This window comes from Platalea leucorodia (genome assembly GCF_965183815.1).
Source record: "Platalea leucorodia genome assembly, chromosome: 10".
NCBI lineage: Eukaryota > Metazoa > Chordata > Aves > Pelecaniformes > Threskiornithidae > Platalea > Platalea leucorodia.
Window position 1 is genome coordinate 23,994,833 of NC_138832.1, and position 16,692 is coordinate 24,011,524.

The window sequence follows — 16,692 nt, forward strand, 5'->3', positions numbered from 1 at the left end:
TGGGTGGAGAAGGTCTAGGCAGAACGATTTTAACACAGAATGTCCTGTGCCTTGAACCTCTTGCCCTGCAGATTTCCCGCAGCCTGAACTACTCAATCCTTTGGAGCCAACTGCCCAGAGAGCTTCAGACCTTTTGAAACTCCATTTTATCTTTGACAGATTTGAATTTTGTAGAGGAAGAAAAAGAAAATCTCTAACTCTGCCTTGGGCCACAGAGAACCCCTTTGGACATATCTGTTTGCAGGAAGGGGTGTCCAAAAAGGTGCCCAAAGCTGTGAACATCACCCTGAGGCTCCTTTTCCATTGCTCCTTGCTACTCGTTGGCTGTTAGCATGGCACCTACAGCTCATACATCTTTTACTAGTGGGAGCTTGCAGTGCTCCCAGGGACAGCAAGCGCCTCGCAGGGCAATAAGACCTCAGCATGTTGCATGGTAGAAAATAATCTTGGCAGCAAAGAGGTGAACTGGCACATTGCCCGTGGCCGGGGAGGTGGGGAGCCTGCTGCAGCTCCTTGCCACAGGTCCTCTTCTCCAGGGATATCCTTGCTTCTTCTTAACAGTAAGTCACTCCCGTCTGAGCACCAAGCTCAGCTGTGTGCTTTAATATAGCACATTAACACATCTTTCCCTTGCAAAGGGAAAGATATGTGGCTGAAATATCCAGACTCATTTTCCGGGATTTTTCAAGCAACTCTATGTAGTTGGACTTCCAGATCCTTTGGGTCAAGGTACACCTCTGCGGAGAGCCGTGCTCAGAGCTCCTGTTTCTAATCTCGTTGCCTTTCCTCCCCCATTCTGCTGTGACGTTGCTGCTCGCACAGCTCCGCTCCGGGCAGCAGGAAGAGGACGGTCATAAGGGAACCATCCGGCACCGGCTTGCCCAGCTCTTCATCCTCTCTCGCAGGTACTCAGCCTATTTTTGCAGCCTGATTTCCTTGCAGTTGTTTGCTGAGGTGCTCACGTGGGAGGAGAGGGTTGTATGGGCGAGGTTTGCTGGGCAGGAGGTGGGAGCTGCAGGCTGTGACACAAGGGCCCTGCAACCTGGGAGCACCCGGGAAAACTTCCTGGGTGGAAAGGAGTTTGCAGAGGGACTGAGCCTGGGTTGCTCGGAGGTGAGGTTGTGAAACACCAAACGCCATCCGCAGCAAGGAGGAGTGGTGACTTTCCGCTGCCTCTGTTAACAGCTTCCCCCCGTAACTGGTGCAATCACCGGGCACAGCCCAGGCCATGCTGCAGTCCCAGCTTGGGCTTGGGGACAACGGGGTCCTGCTCCAAGCAAGCTCCTCTGACTGCAGTGAGCAGATGCCCTGGTGAAACTGTGCCTGATTTTATGCTGACCTTGCTCCTCTGTCAGCAGGGCTTTGAGATCTCTCCTTGCCAGCCGTTTCCCATGCACTCTGCTGCAGAAGGGCAATGCCCAAGGGTATGAACCCAACGTAAGAAAAAACACCAAGAACCACTGTAAACCCAGGCTGTTGAGTCCCCCATACCCTCATGCTGCATCTCCTTGAGCCTCTGGCATCAGCCTCACCCTCTGCCTGCTGAAGACGTCCAGCAGTTTGAAGGCAAAAAGGGGTTGATGTTGTGGGCTGTTTTCCGGATTTGTGCCACTTTGTGCTGCATTAGTGTTGAGAGGGTTTATTTTCCACCTGTTTTTTCTTTTTCTGAGAGGCAGCAGGAGTGTCGAGCTTCCCTTGCACAGGGGCGTCAGTGGAGAAACTGTTGAGGGTCTCAGAAGAGTGAATTGTCCTTTGTGTCAGGATTCGGGGCTTTCTAAGAGCGAGAAGTAAATGCATCTAAGTAGTGAGCTGTTACTGATTTGAAGGAAACTTGACTCCATTTGTCATTGAGGGGCTTGTCACAACCCTCCTAGTTTCCACAGCCAGGTTTTCTGAAGGTAAAATCAACCAAAACCAAAATGAAACGAAAACTTCACGCCCTCCCAACGATATCAGTCAGGCCACCAGAGCCAAATCCATTTCCTTTTCACAGCTTGGCGGAAAGGTGCTCCCAGGCTCTGGGGAAGAGCGGGAAGACCTGCTGCCATCGAGTTAAGCAGCCTGAGCTTGCTTTAAATGTGTGTTGATGATCAGGGGTTCAGGGATCATCAGAGGGTCATTGGAGTCATCAGAGCAGGATCATCAGGGATCCTCTCTGGTGCAGATGGGACTGAAGTGAAGCAGAAAAGTGACAAGGAGGTCACTGAAATATTTACAGCACTCTTAATTTTCCTAAACCTGATTTTCCCCTGCCAAGCCACCATGTCACAGTGCCAGAGTCCTCAGCCATTCGCCCCTTGGGCTCAGTCCCACAGCTTGTCTTCACTCTCTGTCTTTGCTCCACCTGGATGAGTGTCCACACCTGGACATGAAGGAGGTTGGGAGGGCACCAGGGGGGGTTGGAGGGAAGGATCACGCACATGGTCCGTCCTTGGTGCACACAGGTTTTTGTGCATTGGGATCTTAGCATCTTGGTGACGTCAGCCCTCAGTGAGGTCACCCAGCTGGTCCTCCAGATCTGGCCCCAGCCAGGGGCTCTGGCATGCTCAGGTCCCACCAGAGCAAAGCGGGGCTCTGAGGTCTTTCCAGAAAGGAGAATTTATTGCTTCTGTACTTGTGCCACCCACAGGCCAAAAGAAAAGCTGTTTGATCTCCATTCCCAGTTCAGTTCACAGCTGCCTGGACCATTTCCCTGAGTAGCTGGATGCTCCTAACCTTCATGTTCTGTGGTTTTGCATGCTGGTTCCCAGCTCTGAGATGATGTCCTCGAAGGAGGAGTGTATGAGCCCACCCTCATGCCTCATCCAGCACCTGGACCACCTTGTGTTGACTGTGAAGAGCATTGAGGACACTGTGGCCTTTTATTCCAAAGTCCTGGGCATGGAGGTGGTGACTTTCAAGGTAAGGGGACCCGGGGCTGCAGTTCTGGGCCAGTGGCTGGTCCTTGTGGATCTCTGATAAAGTCTCTGGGGCACCTCCCTGGGGTGGGGATGGTAGGACCAGAGCAAGCTGCAGGCCATCAAGCTCTGAGTTTCAACAGAGTCAAGCTGAGTTAGAGGAAAGTCCAAACCATGCTGCAGAAGGAGTCAAAGTGACAAAAAAAGAAAGGTTCTTGAAAAACAATTTCTAGGACTGAAGGAGGAGAACCCTCAAACCCACACATCCTGTAAAGATGTCTGAGAGGCTCTTGTTTTGATATTTCCATTGGCAAAGAGGGGAAAAGATGGTTAACATTTTCAGAACAGTTGCACTCACCTCCCAAGGCTACAGTGAGCCTCAGTTTGTGGGCACGGATGGCAGGTCACTGTCCTGCATATCCAGGGGGTCTCCGGACTCAGCTGCCATATGAGCCTGCAGAAATCTCCTTGAGAATCTGCAAGGAAAAGCGATGCCACGACCTCCTTCCTCACCCTCTTCCCATTGCCTCATCTTTGCTCCCACTGCAGTGCCAGCCTGGGCATTACTTGTGTGGCTGCCGCACAGGCAGGATGGAGGGTGCCCCAAACTGAAAGCTTACATCGTTATGGTTCGGAAGTATCTGCATGAGGCTGTAGGACTTTCTTGGGTCAGTCCACATCTTGAGGGATGTCACGGGAGCCTTGCAGCAGTCAGTTCTTGTCCTGGGTTGCCACAGCAAGAGCCCAGAGTTAGCAGGACTACAGCCAGGTCCCCAGGACTTTTAGGACTACACAGGTGAGGGGACGCTGAAGGCTTCCAGCCCTGTAAGCCTCATTACACTTTGATTCTTTTCTTTGGGGACAGGGAAATCGCAAAGCTTTACACTTTGGCAACCAGAAGTTTAACCTGCATGAGGTTGGGAAGGAGTTTGAACCCAAGGCTCGGTGCCCGGTCCCTGGCTCCGCAGATATCTGCCTTATCACGCAGGTGCCCCTGGACCAGCTGGTGCATCATCTGAAGGTGAGGAAGGCACAGAGTGTCCACAGGGCAGTGTGACCCCGAGAGGCACAAAGCCACAGCCTCCCAAGTGACACGTTCAGGGTCTGTGTCTTGGGGAATGTCAGAATTGTCTCACAACAGCTCACGTTTTCAAGGATGGGGGGGAAGAGTGCACAACACCCTGATAAGACTACCTTAAGCACTAAACCCCTGCTCTTATGCCTCCTCCCAGGCCTGTGGGGTGATTATTGAAGAAGGGCCCGTGGCCAGAACTGGTGCCATGGGTCCGATAACATCTGTCTACTTCCGAGACCCCGATGAGAACCTGATCGAGGTTTCCAGGTACAGCACAGACGTGACTGCAGTCAGCGGAGGGGAACCCTAACCACAACCCATACACTGTGTCCCAGCAGGAGAAAGGATGCAGAGGCCAGGCTTTTGATGGCCAGTTTGAGATTCAAGCTTTTATTTTGCAAACCTCGGACAAGTCTCAAATCCCAGCCATAAAAGTAGAGCTGCATGAACCTTGAGAGCTTTCCCAAGGCAGCCTGCTCAGCTCTCACCCCTGGGTGTGAATCCCGCTTCTATAAATCACCACCAATGGAAACTTCATGACCTTCTTGGAAGATCTGTCCTGCTGCTGCTGCACTGCTCTTGTTGGGACATTTCTCCTAATGTCTGACACCCCTTTTGCTTCATTTGAAGCCCCTCATTTCTACACTGTCCACCATGAACACAAAAGAACCTGTCATTCCTCTCCTCTTAATAGTCACTTTTACACAGCTGAAGATTTCTGACTCCCTGCCTCTCCCTCCGCCTGCTTGGCTTGACTCAGGCTGGCTGGCACTGGTGGCTCTCGCACCAAGCCAGTGGTTTAAATCCAGCTGTGACTGTTGAAACCCACTTCCCGCCTGGGAACTGGGAACTTGGCCTCCGTGTCTGACACACAAAGCGCTCCTGAGGCTGAAGCTCTGTGCCTCGTACTCAGCTCTGCACGAAGATTTATAGGGTTCCTGTCACCCGGGATGGGAAAAAGCAGAGATCGGATGGAGGGGAGAGTGTCTAATGCCAGTGAGTTCACCTAGATTTATGCAGGGATGAAGGGGAAATAAGGTGCTAAGAAGATGTTGGCATCAGGCAGAAAATGTTGGCTCCCCCTTGCAGCCCAGTCTGATTGCCCTGTTTTCCCAGTAAAGCTTTGCTCTGGCCCCTGCACCAGCTGCACGTGTCTGGCCTGCACATCCCGGCTGCCAAGGGAAGGACGGAACCTTGCACTGCAGCTGGGAGGGATTCGCTCCTCCTTTCCATCCCCATGCATGCCACGTTCCTCTGCACTCTCTCGGGCATTCGTTTTTGGAACAGCAGCCTCCTTGCAAAACTTCACCCCTCATTGGCAACACGTCCAGAGCTTGGGAGAGCCTCTGGAGCAGGGAGAGGAAGGCCAAGACTTTTGCCTTCCTCTGTCCAGAAGAGGCATCCAGAGTTGCTCCAGGAGCTGTGGCATGGAGCTGCCCGCAGGGCACGGAGGGAGGCAGGGCTCGTCCCTGTGCGGGGCCTGCCCCGGCGCCCGCCCGGGCCCTGACCCATGGCACTCAGTTACTTGTGGCATTGTCCTAAGTTTTCTTTTCTTTAAATATTTAAAAAGCATAAAATGATAAAGAAGGACTTGGGGTTTCTCAAGGAGAGCAGTTCCCCCGCCGGCCACGCTGCGGTAGCAACGTTATCATCACGGAAACAGCGCGGGAAGGCAGAGAGGACTCTTCTGACGTCTACAGTCAAAATCCTCTCTAAAATTGAAATAATCCCTGAACTGTATTAATTTTTTTTTCTGCTGGCGTGTCGTGGCAAATCCAAAATGGTGCGAAAAAATGCAACGCCCTAAAAAATTCAGTGCTTCAGGTTATCAAAACTGGTGCCGGTGGTGGCCGTGGGGACGAAAGCTGCTTTCGTGGAACCGTCTGTGGGAAGTAAAGACGAGAGCTGCCGTGGGGGGAAGCCCCCGACACCCCCCAGCCTTCGCCTTGCGAACGGAGCCCCGGGGGGGACCCCCGAGGGACCCCCGGCCGCGGAGCCCCCGCGGTCCTAGCGCCCGCCGCCGCGCCCGGCGGCTGCTCTCCAGGGTGCTGAGGGCCCTGGCGGCGTCCCGCCCTCCCGCGGAGCCCCGCGGGTGGGTCCTGCCCACGGGAGGGGGCCGACGGCCACGGGAGAGGGCTGACGGCGGCATCCTGCTCCTGCCAGCCCTGCCTCAGCTTTCCCCAGCTCTCTACCGGTCCGGGCTTCTCCCTGGCCAAGCGCTTGTGCCAGCGGAGCCCCATTAATTTCTGGCGTGGGACTGTGGCTGTTGATGGATTACTAACACGGAGCCTGCCTGGCTCCGCCCTGCGAGTGTCCTTTCATTCACTGAGCTTGCTTCCTTGTAAATATGTTCGTGGAGAAATGTTTCCTTTTCTTAATTTTAAATGTCATTTGTCTTGGAACAGCAGCAGGAAGAAGGACAATGGCTCTTTTCTTATTCAGCCTGAGAGGAGAAGGTAGGGACTTTGGTGGCACCATATTAATGGCTGAATACCCTCAGTGTCACACAAGCTAGTCTATAATTTTCACAGGCCATTTTTTTCCTTTCCTTTTAGGGCTTCGCTTCCCTTGCCAGTGGTTTGGACCTCCTAATTAGTTAAGGATATGAAACATTTGCTGTTTGAAACTGGAAATAACAAATGAGACACTTTGCTGGGCTGGGACACTGGAGGTGTTTTCAGGGTCCTAGGCTCTTAGAGGAAATACCATGAATGAACACAGTCTCAGGTATGCCTTCAGCTCCTAGATGCTCTGGAAAAGCCACTACTGCTTCAACCGACAAGGGGCCCGATAAAAGGAAAGTTGGGCTACCGGCCTTCCTGTGCCTTCCCTTCCTAATTTTACACACCGCCTGCTGAAAGGTGTCAGGATTGCATCTGATGGGACAGCCAAGACGTGGATGAGGTTTGATAGGGTTTCTGGAGCTCAGGGACAAAATGTAGCCTGAAAGCCAACTGAAAAGCTCTTTTTTCTGCTCCAGCACCAACAGGTAAAAGGTGCGAGTTCCCTCCTCTCCTGCTCAGGTTCACCGCTACACGGCAGCGCTGCAGCGTGGCGCAGAAGGCATGGAAATGGGAACATTGGAATGAATGTTAGGACACGGAAATCACTGATAATCCACTGAGACGCATTGTTCCCTCCACTGAAGCCCAGCTCGGTTCTGTCACACATATTGATTCCTTCAACAAATGCTGAGCTAATGGCTGGCTTGGAAGGCGCTGGATCTGTGGGTTTCCAGTTCATTGGACTGTGAAGCATGGAATGATGTTTTTGGTGATCTCACACCTGATTCGAACCAACGTAAAGTAGAAGCTTGTCATGGAAACTTGGCAAGTATTTGAAACTGTTGCTTAATGGAGAAACACTAGGTAACTTCTCTTTGTTGAGAGACTGTGTTTAACCACAGCCAGGCTTTGCTGGCTAACAGCCATTGTTCTCACCAGGAAAAACAGGGCTCAATGTAAATATATGATTCCAGAGAAATCACTGGCCACAGGCCAGCCTTCTAGCTGGCCCTATCCTAGCCTCTGCAGGGGTCTCCATCTATTGGAAAAGCCTCTGTATTGCATATGTTCAGATTAAAACTGAAAACCTGATGGTCTACGCAACGTAGCATTAAATCTTTATGCAGAAAATGAATTTACTTCAGTTCTTTATTCAGAAAGATTCAGTGTGAATATGCTTGACAGTATGAGAGAGTTGATTAACAGGTGGGCAAACAGGTTTGCTCTGGCTGGGATGTTCTCTGCATAGACCGCTACCAGCAAGCCGAAAAGGAACTGGCCCACATTCCTTCTTGCCTGTCTACTCCCAGCTTGGTCCCCCTTGCAGAAGGCAACCCTCACTTCTGCAACAGATTCTGTACCTATATCATGATCATACTGGAAATGAGTCCTTTGGATCAGCAATCACAGTATTTGTTTAATGCACAGAGGAATATCGCATAGTTCTCCACCTCACTGTTCAGAAAGGAGGCAGGGCAAGAAAGCCTTTCAGTGAACGGCTACTCAGGAGCACAAGTACTGATTTCATCCCAGCTGGAAAGATGAGTTAAGGACTGAGTCTCAGTAAGCTTTCCCTCCTCTCAGGGGAGAGAAACAGGAATTTCCCAATGTGAGTCACAGCGTGTATGTGCCCAGGTCACCACCCAGAGGTGCCCATCTCTGCATGGATTATAGAGACCACCTCTGGTGAGCCAGCTCTGAATAGGTGCCTGGGCGACCTGCGCAAAGCCAGGCGGGACGATGTGGCACAGCCCTAGGGCTGGCAGGGATCACCTCACAGGAGGCGTAGGATGGAGGTGTAGGACTGATGTAGGGTTCCTCACCCACCAGTTGCCTTTCATTCAGAAAAGATATACAGGTTTTAAGGGTCCTTGAGCCATCCCTTGTACACAGAGAAGTGACAAACACTTCCCAAGTGCTGGAGAAATGGGAGGCTTTTACTGGAAAAGAAAAAAAATATCCCTCTCTGCCTGAGAGCTTTGCAGGCAGAGCTGTTTACAGTAACTGATAGATTTCTCATCTGGCCAGCATGACTAACTAACCATGGTCCAAAAAGCGCCCAGAAGAGCACTAAGAAAAGCACACATTTTGCAGTTGAACTTCCTCTTCTTCCCAGACTCAGCAGTTAGGCATTCTGCACAGAAAAAGCTTTGAATGCAGCTTTAAAAAATATCTAGACACAGTTCCTTCTGGGGAACTGGCTTCCAGATGATACCCCAGGATTCTCACAGACTTCCACGGGATTTTTTTTGTTTGTTTGTAGTGGCCTTTCAGCTACTCAGACAGCATCAACCGTGAGTTGAAATGTAATCTGTGTACCGATTACTGACACAGACACCTCCTGCCTTTGGGCTCCTTTGGTATTAAAGCGTCTGCTTTGACTTCAAGGGGTGGGAACTTTCCTGTCATTGGAAACGAATAGTAAAGCACCAACGAAAAAAAGGAATCAGATTTTCACCGGGACAAGTCCCTTATAAAAAAACCCACTTGCTGTTCCCTCACAGGCTGCAGGCCAGCTGGGAACTATCTGACAGATTCTCCAGGTTGTCCACCGTAGCGATGATGGTTTCTATTTTTTCTTCTGGAAGCACATGAGAGGCGTTGGATCGAAACTTCTTCAGGAGCGATTCTTTGCTCAGAGGCTTCCTCCAGTGCCCATAGAAAGTGTCACATTTGCCTGTCAGGACATCCCCGCTGTGCAGGAGCAGTGCCACCTCTCCGTACATCTTGTCAAAGTTGGCCGCATTATCTTCAGGGTGCTCCACCACCACTTTGTCCAGCAGCTCCCTCAGCTCCTGCCGGTGGATGCTGCTCTCTGTGAAGGAGCTGAGGCCCACTTCACCATCCAACAGGGCAGTACAGGCATTGAACTGGAAGGAGTGTCTAGCCTGGTGTTCAGAGCTGGGGAAAGGCCGATTGATGTACTTTGACACTGGGATCTTCAGCACAATGGTGCGGATCAAAGAGGGAGAGAAGGACCCTGCGTAGTTGATGAAGAGGTTCCGGACAGACAAGGCAGCATCCACCACCCAGTGCATCCCCAGGTGGGCTGGGAATCGCTTAAAAGCAATATCCTGCTTCTCCAAAAGGAACTCATGATGGTCACTTGGTGTGGACAGTGGTTTTGGTTGATAGACACCGTAGAAAGCACTGAATCCAGAACAACCAGGGATATCATCCAGAATTAAGGGGTTAGCCTCCATCCCTCGGGCGGCCAGCAGCGCTGCTTCGAAGCCCAGGCGGGTAGCATTTCCGATATGCAATGGCTTGGCTTGGGTGGCGGCGTTTGCCATGGGTGCCCCTGCAAGCGATGCAGCAATGCCCAAAGCGTGCGCGCACTGGGCCGTGCTGAGGGAGAGCAGTTTTGCAGTGGCCGCGGCACTGCCAATGGTACCGACCACGGAGGGAGGGTGGAACCTAAAGGGGAAATTGCAGATATGAGCATCCCTGCCTGCTTGGCACAGGCAGCACCTGAGCACCTCACCTACCAGACCCGCCTATGGGACTGGAAATGAACTGCCAAGTCAGCCAGTGCAAATCCCTCATGGCTCTGGTGCAGGTGGGATTCACCTAACTCAAAATTTAGCCATCTAAAACCTAAGCATCTACTTGAAACTTCACTGGAGACAACAGAGTGAGCTCAGCATCACCAGAAAACAATTTTTAATTTTCCCTAAGGGTAGGTGGCATGGCTTGTGACCATACAACCAAACTTTCTCCCCCCAGACGAATAAGGCAGCCTCATCCAACCTGCCCAAAGGTAACAGTTCCTGGTCGATGCTGTCCCTTGGACCACAGCAGGGCACTGCCTGGTGAGTGGCAGCTGGCACAGGCAGGAATTGTGCCAGGGACTGTGCCCACGATAAGGCTGTCTGCCTGGCTGTGGGCCACTGCCTGTCCTGTGCTCTTGCCCTGGTTACTTTGGATGGTGACACTGCAGACTCAGTGGTAGGCCTCTTGATGGTTATTTTTAAGGCAAGATCACTGGAGGTGATATGATAAATGAACATGAAAGACGTGGTGCCTCATCAGCTGTGGCAGAACTGGCATTTGGCTCTCAGTAGGGCTTTACCCTGATCCTGAGTTCAGCTGGACTTAAACTAACATTTTGAAACCCTGAGGCAGCCTGTTAACAGACTCACCAGCGCTCTTCCTTCTCGTTGAAGAAAAGGAGGTTTACCTTTTGGGAATGTCGTGAGCCTCAGTGGAGAAATGCATGAGCCTTCCTTGCACTTCCAGGCCCACATTGAATGCCAGCAAGAAATCCATGCCATTGGGTTTGGTGCTTGGAGGTAGCATCTGGGAAGCTGCCAGAAGAGCTGGCAGAACAGCCCCTGACGGGTGGGTAGCAGGGTGCCAGGTATCATCAAAGTCCATGGAGTGAGTCTGCCAGAGAAATGGAGATAAGGACACGCTGGTGGGGAGGGCTGGGAGCTGAGGGAGCTAGGGGTCCTTGCTGATATTGCTGAGGCTACGTCTGTAACAACATCCACCCAGTCATCTAGTGGTCCCCATGGTGGCTGCTTGGTCCCTCTAAAAGCAGCGTACAAGACTGCAGAGGAGCCCACGGCTTCTTGTCCCCCGTCACCCCTCCCAGTCACCAGTCTGCTTCTTGTAATACCAACTAGTGTCTTTGAAGGCACCACAAAGCAGAGCTTCTCTTGGAAGAGGCTGCCTTACCGCAACTCCGTTGGTGAACGCAGCCAGCGTCGGGGAGAGCTTTACGCCTGGCTTGCCATAGACAGAGCTCACGGCAACCGAAGAGTACAGCTCCTGTGAAAGGGAGAGAAATTCAGGTGAGGGCCTTGAGTGATTGTGTGATGCCAGAACACCCCTCTACTGCAAGGCAAAAGTCCTACATCAGCCATGAAATAAGGCCTTGTTTATGGTGGTGGTGTCAGGGTGGGGACCATGTAACTCCATAGGGATATGGGGCTGGTCCTACCCGGCAGTACTGCAGAGCGATATCGAACACATGTGTCGTGCTGCCCACGAGGCCAACCCCAATGCTGTCGAGGATCATCCTCTTGCTTCTGTGACGGACGGTCTTGGACAAGTGCTCGGGTCGAACTGCATGGATGAAGGAGGCAAAGCTGCTGGTCACCGTCTCCTCCGGAGCGCTCCTGGCCACCACTGCAGCACCAAGAGAGAGGGGAGGGGGTAAAGACACATGTGGGACATGTGCTGACAGCTCACAGGTCTTCACCCTCTGGTCTCACTGAATTTATTGAAGGGCAAAAGCAGCTGGAGAGTGCAGGATCTGCCCAGCATGTCCCTTGGTTCACATGGCTGCCTAGAGCCTTACAGATCTGGGAGGTGAGGTACAGCTTCCCTCTGCTGTCCCAGGCTGCGAGCCTCTCCCTGAGAATGCCAGCTGGGGCCAGAGTCACCTCCTGCGGCTTCAGGCACTTGGTGGAGCACCATTGCTCCATGCTCCCTCTGTAGACATGGGGAGATGCTCCTGGCGAGGGGACAGGCATCTTCTCTGAGGGGAGGTGCCATTTCTCCCTCATCGCCAGCGCAGGGAGCCCAAGGCAAGCAGGCTGGCGTGAATCCTGTCCCTCTCCATGGGTTTCCAAGGGTCTACAGCGTGTCCTGGCTCCTACTGCCTTTACGTGCTGTAAGGACTGCTCTGCACGCCTCCTGGGGTGGCTTCCAGAAGGTTCAAGTGAAGCAGTTTCAGGCCTCAGCCACATCCCTCCACCCTGGGTTTCAGGCAACCATCTTTTGGGGGCTCAATACAAATCATGTCCCTTTACCTGGACAAAAGGCAGAGCGGGTGCACTGCTCCACTACCAGTGCTGCCTTGTTAGGAGTGGATCACATAAAAACAAAGCTTCCATTATTTTTTGGCAAGCAGGACTAGAGCCAAAGCCTGGATTTATCCAGAAGTTTGGTCCTACAAGGCACTGAGGTGTCTTGCCTCAGCCAGCAAAGCTCTGAAGCCCTCTGCACTCAAAAGGATGCTAGTGCTTAAGAAAAAGGCCGTTGTGTGCTCTTTCGTGGTTGAGCTCAGCATGTCAGAGGATTCAGCCTATGCTTCAGAAGGGGATTAAACCAGAAGATCTCCTGAGCTTGGTGTTTGAAGGAAAGTTTCTCCTGTCTCTGAAAACACCTTTGCTGGTAGACAAGAAGCAGCACATCAAGTTTCCCAAGGCAAAATCGGTGCCTGTATTTATGACCTGTAAGGTAGAGCTGGGCAGACAGCACAAGCTACTGGCACTTTTGAATTTGGAAGTCATCATTTCCAAATCTTTGGAGGTGTTAAAATTGGAAAGTATCCAATTTAGGATCATTGTACTTTTTAATTTCAGTGACAAATTGTTTTGATTTGATGAATTTATAATTCATAGAATTAGAATTATTACAACCCATTATAATTTATAATATCATTTTGAGAGTGCACATGAGAGTAGAAAAACTATAAAATTCAATATAGCTAACATTTGCATGATGGCGAATCCATATATATATACACACGTATGTATGTATGTGCGGGGTACACACACGTGCACATAGATAAAAGATGGCATTAATGTCCAAATGAAAACTAATCACATGAAAAAGTCAAGCTGAGTGAAGCAAGAAAATAAAAATACTTTGCTTCAACATCTTACAGGAAACCTCATCAAAATCAGCAGGTACACATGACACTTTATTTTTTAAACAGAAAATATCCCAATTGAAAAAATGACCGTTCCCTAATTTCACTAGTGTGTATTCATTCTTAAATGTCATGCCTACTGACTCACAGTTTGCTTGCAAATGTATTTGGACTCACCTAGAGCCTAGGAGCCTAAAAACTACTTGTAAACACAGCTGAGAATGTCATCATTGCTGTGACTCACTGAAATAAAATTCACCCCTTGCAACGGCTCTATGAAATATATTGCTATAGGAATCTGTAACACTCAGCAGTTTGGAAACCTTCTGCTGACAAAAATCTGTGCCCTCTCTCTGTACTCGGAGAGCATCTTCAGTACACCGCGAACGAAAGCACCAACGCCCTCCAGGAGAAGGAAACAGTGAAGTCAAACCAGATTGGAGAGGCTGGAGGAAAATCTGCTCGAATCGCACTGCACCCATAAAGTTTTGATTACCTCCTGTCATCAAATGCTCTTTGTCACTTCAGTAGGCAGCAATATTTTTTAACCCTTTAGTGAAAAGCATTTAATGGCTCCGGTGTTTTTGTCCTGGTATGGCAGCTGTGCTGCAGAACTTAATTAAAAAAAACCAGACTCTGTCCCAGAGCAAATAAATCTGGATTATTATTATTTCTCTTGTTCTCAAGTGTTCATTAAGTAACATGCATTGCATTTATTGTGTTAATAACACATTTTAAAATAAGTTAATAGACAGACTTATAATAGACCAAGTGGCTGCACAGCAAAGTTCTGCTTAATTTGTCTGAAGCAGAGGAGCTGTGGGCACGCAGTGCTGGGGAAGGGAGCACACTGGCTGTGAGGCAGGGAGAACGGTCCGTGGATCACTTCAAGCAATGCTAACAGCAAGATCAGGTGTAATAAAGAAGCAGCGACTAACGGAGGAGTTAAGGATCCCAGCAATCCGATGACAGCTACAATTTCAATATTTTACATTTGTGGTCAAAGAGCAAGAATTTGGAAAGTCTGGTTCTAAATCAGTTAGAGTTTCTGTTTTAGCGCAGGACTAGCAATCAACATTTTTACCACTTGTTACTTTTCTCCTTGTTCCTTAGCAGCCGAGGGCAATAACCATCACAAGACCCCCCAGCCATGCGTTGTCTTCCAAGAATTTGAGCGCTTTATCTCAGTGCACTTAGCCCAGCACTTTTTTTTTTTTTTTTTTTAAAGTAATGGCATGATTATTTTGGGATGCTCTTTAAAAAAAAGATAAGGAATGCTGTTCTGCAGAGAGATACAAACCGTGAGCAGCAGTTTTGTGAACTTGCCGGGAGCTTGCCAAGAACTTCTGAGATTTCTAGAGTAAAGAGAGAAAGAGCATTTGTCACCTAAGCTGCTTGAACGTTTTCAGACCCCTTTTACTGGTTATGCCTCTAACATGGCATTGTATGACACTCACAGATCAAACGAGCGGATAAAGCTAACTACATATTTAAAGGAGGAAAAAAAAATATTTTCCAAAGCTCAGTCCTGCAGGGGTGCCAAGAATAGCCGGGGAAATAAAGCAGTACAGGGGCAGCACAGCCTTTTCAGACCTACCATGAAATCCTCTTACGGCTGCGAGCAGGACCAGCTCAGAGTGGACACGAGGAGAAAAAAAAACACACAGCACATCCCAACAACAACACCCCCCTGCCATGGCACTGTCCAAACCACGTTTGGGACACATAAAAGGAACAGGCACGGAAGGAACAGGTTAGTAACTATGAATAAAGTGTCTGTGAAAACCATCTGATTTTGTTAGTATTGGGGCAGGTTCCCATTTAATATCACGACAATTTTGACCCGTTGGGGAACCGCCCGGAAAACGGCATTACCTCCTTAAAGCGAAAAAGGAAAGATTAGAGATGAATAGGTTTTGTACATGAAAGAGTAGTTACCTGTAAGGTTAAGTAGACCATGCTGGTGGCTGTTACCACTGCTTAATCCCCAGCTCGGCACTGCTCTATTCGAGGGATGGGAGAGGTGTCTGTCTGAAAGATGCTTTGCTGTCAGGGTTTATATATGCTTCTGAAAGGCAATTTGCTTTTTGTTTTTTTGCAACTGAATTTCAAGTGTAATGACATCAGCCTCTGGGGACTGAGAGGGTGGGGGGAACAGATGAGGAGGGGTGGTTTTTCTCTGCTGAACAGAAGGGAAACCCCCCCGGGTTTCAGGAAATAAAAAAAGATTTCGGACAATAACTGACAAAGTTCAAGGAAATTCCTGTCTCCAAAATGCCACAGGTGCCAATGTGTGAAGCAACTGGCCCCAGGCTCCTCCTACAGAGGAGGACTATAAAACTGGTACTTACCAGGAAATGAGAGGGACAAGAGCATCCTCCCATTGAGCTGAAGTGTCACCAAACCAGGTAATCCAAGCTGCAGAGGGAGAAGCATGGCATTGGTGGTTTTCTTTGACGCTTTTCTTGAGTACATTCAGTGTTTTGTCATTTGGCTGAATCTTTTCGTAGCTCTCCTCCTTCTAAATACTCAGCTCTGCGATGTTGCTTGCCATGTGCTGCCGGTTCATTGAAGTGTTAGTGCAGACGTCAACTCCGTAGCTTGCAGGAGCCATCGGGACCTGTCGCTCCCAAATGAATGTTTGGACTTTGGGGGAATGCCATGGCTCTTTGCTTTGTCCAATAGTGAAACCTGGGGACATTTAACATGCTGCCTATTATTTTGTACAGAATAACAGCTTGGTCTGATACATCTTGCATTTAAAGCCAGCCTGAATTCTCTGCTAAATACTAGGCAGACCCTTGATCACTGGGAACATAGCAACGCATCTCAGGCAACTTCGTGCTCTTTTTCACCAGAGGAGAGTCAGGGTTGTGATATTTATTCCAGCTGTGTAGCGTTGCTGTGCACTGTTAATCTTGCTGTGTGCTTATCCAAAAAGAATTGCATTTCATTCTCTTAACATGTTTATCTTGAGAGAGACAGTGTTTTCTCAGAGCTATATAAACATTTGTTATCACTAATAAGGTGGGATGGAAAACTAATCGCAAAATGCCACTGGGGAATAAGTGTCTGAAAATTTAACGTTTTGGTGTTTATATATGTGTCCCATGGCGTGCTAAGCCTTGCTCCAGCCTCCTGTGGAGACAGTGTCCATACACCAGCATATTCCCATTGATATTACTCGAGGTAAAGACGCACAGGCAGCAGATGTCCGTGCAAAGTAGATGCACACAGTGATGCCTGCAAAGCCCAGGTGTAACAGCAAGATGGAAAGGGGGTGCAGAGAGGAATGACCTTTTAGGGAGGGGGTGAAGGGAAGTTATTGCGAGCAAGGCAGCAAGTAAAGGAAAAGGTGTTCAGAGGCTGCAGCCCAGCTGGCACGCCGGCCACGTGGGCATGGCTCAGAGGTCATGCTGAGGGGAGAAGAGCCAGGAGGGAGGGAGGACCTCACAAGCCATTTCTGCAAACCCCGGGCTGAAGAATGTCAGGGGCGAGCAGGAAAAGAAGACAGAGGAGGCTGGGGACTGAGGGACGGATTTGGCTTTGCCCTCGCTGCACGAGGGATTTGTGCAAGGGAAGGATCACCCCGGGCTGCCCCATCCGTTCGGT

At 50.0% G+C, this 16,692-nt stretch overlaps 3 protein-coding genes across 4 annotated transcripts in view; 2 read left to right on the top strand and 1 right to left on the bottom strand.

Annotated features, from left to right (window-relative positions):
• The window catches only part of LOC309595996 (exocyst complex component 1-like), a 34,846-nt gene extending 33,943 nt beyond the window's left edge, over positions 1-903 (top strand). The window contains exon 19 of the transcript XR_014229424.1: positions 823-903. The gene's annotated coding sequence lies outside the window, so the exon portion shown is untranslated. The remainder of the gene's footprint in view (positions 1-822) is intronic.
• GLOD5 (glyoxalase domain containing 5) lies at positions 785-4,323 on the top strand (the record flags this gene model as incomplete). Of its 2 annotated transcripts, XM_082323680.1 has the most annotated exons (4): positions 785-905; positions 2,751-2,901; positions 3,763-3,918; positions 4,130-4,323. In XM_082323680.1, 3 exons carry the CDS (start codon positions 2,758-2,760, stop codon positions 4,280-4,282), a joined length of 453 nt encoding a protein of 150 aa, XP_082179806.1. In that variant the 3' UTR covers positions 4,283-4,323. The 2 variants fall into 2 exon arrangements, with proteins under 2 accessions (XP_082179806.1, XP_082179805.1); XM_082323679.1 differs by lacking the exon at positions 785-905 and having other exon boundaries at positions 2,737-2,901.
• Positions 4,324-8,974: 4,651 nt separating this feature from the next.
• On the bottom strand, positions 8,975-15,694 carry LOC309595714 (cis-aconitate decarboxylase-like; the record flags this gene model as incomplete). The annotated part of the gene is given in 8 exon segments (XM_082322972.1): positions 8,975-9,893; positions 10,657-10,862; positions 11,157-11,249; positions 11,422-11,660; positions 13,294-13,327; positions 13,329-13,433; positions 14,956-14,958; positions 15,632-15,694. Coding segments are annotated over 8 exon segments (1,662 nt in total).
• Between the last annotated feature and the right edge of the window lie 998 nt (positions 15,695-16,692).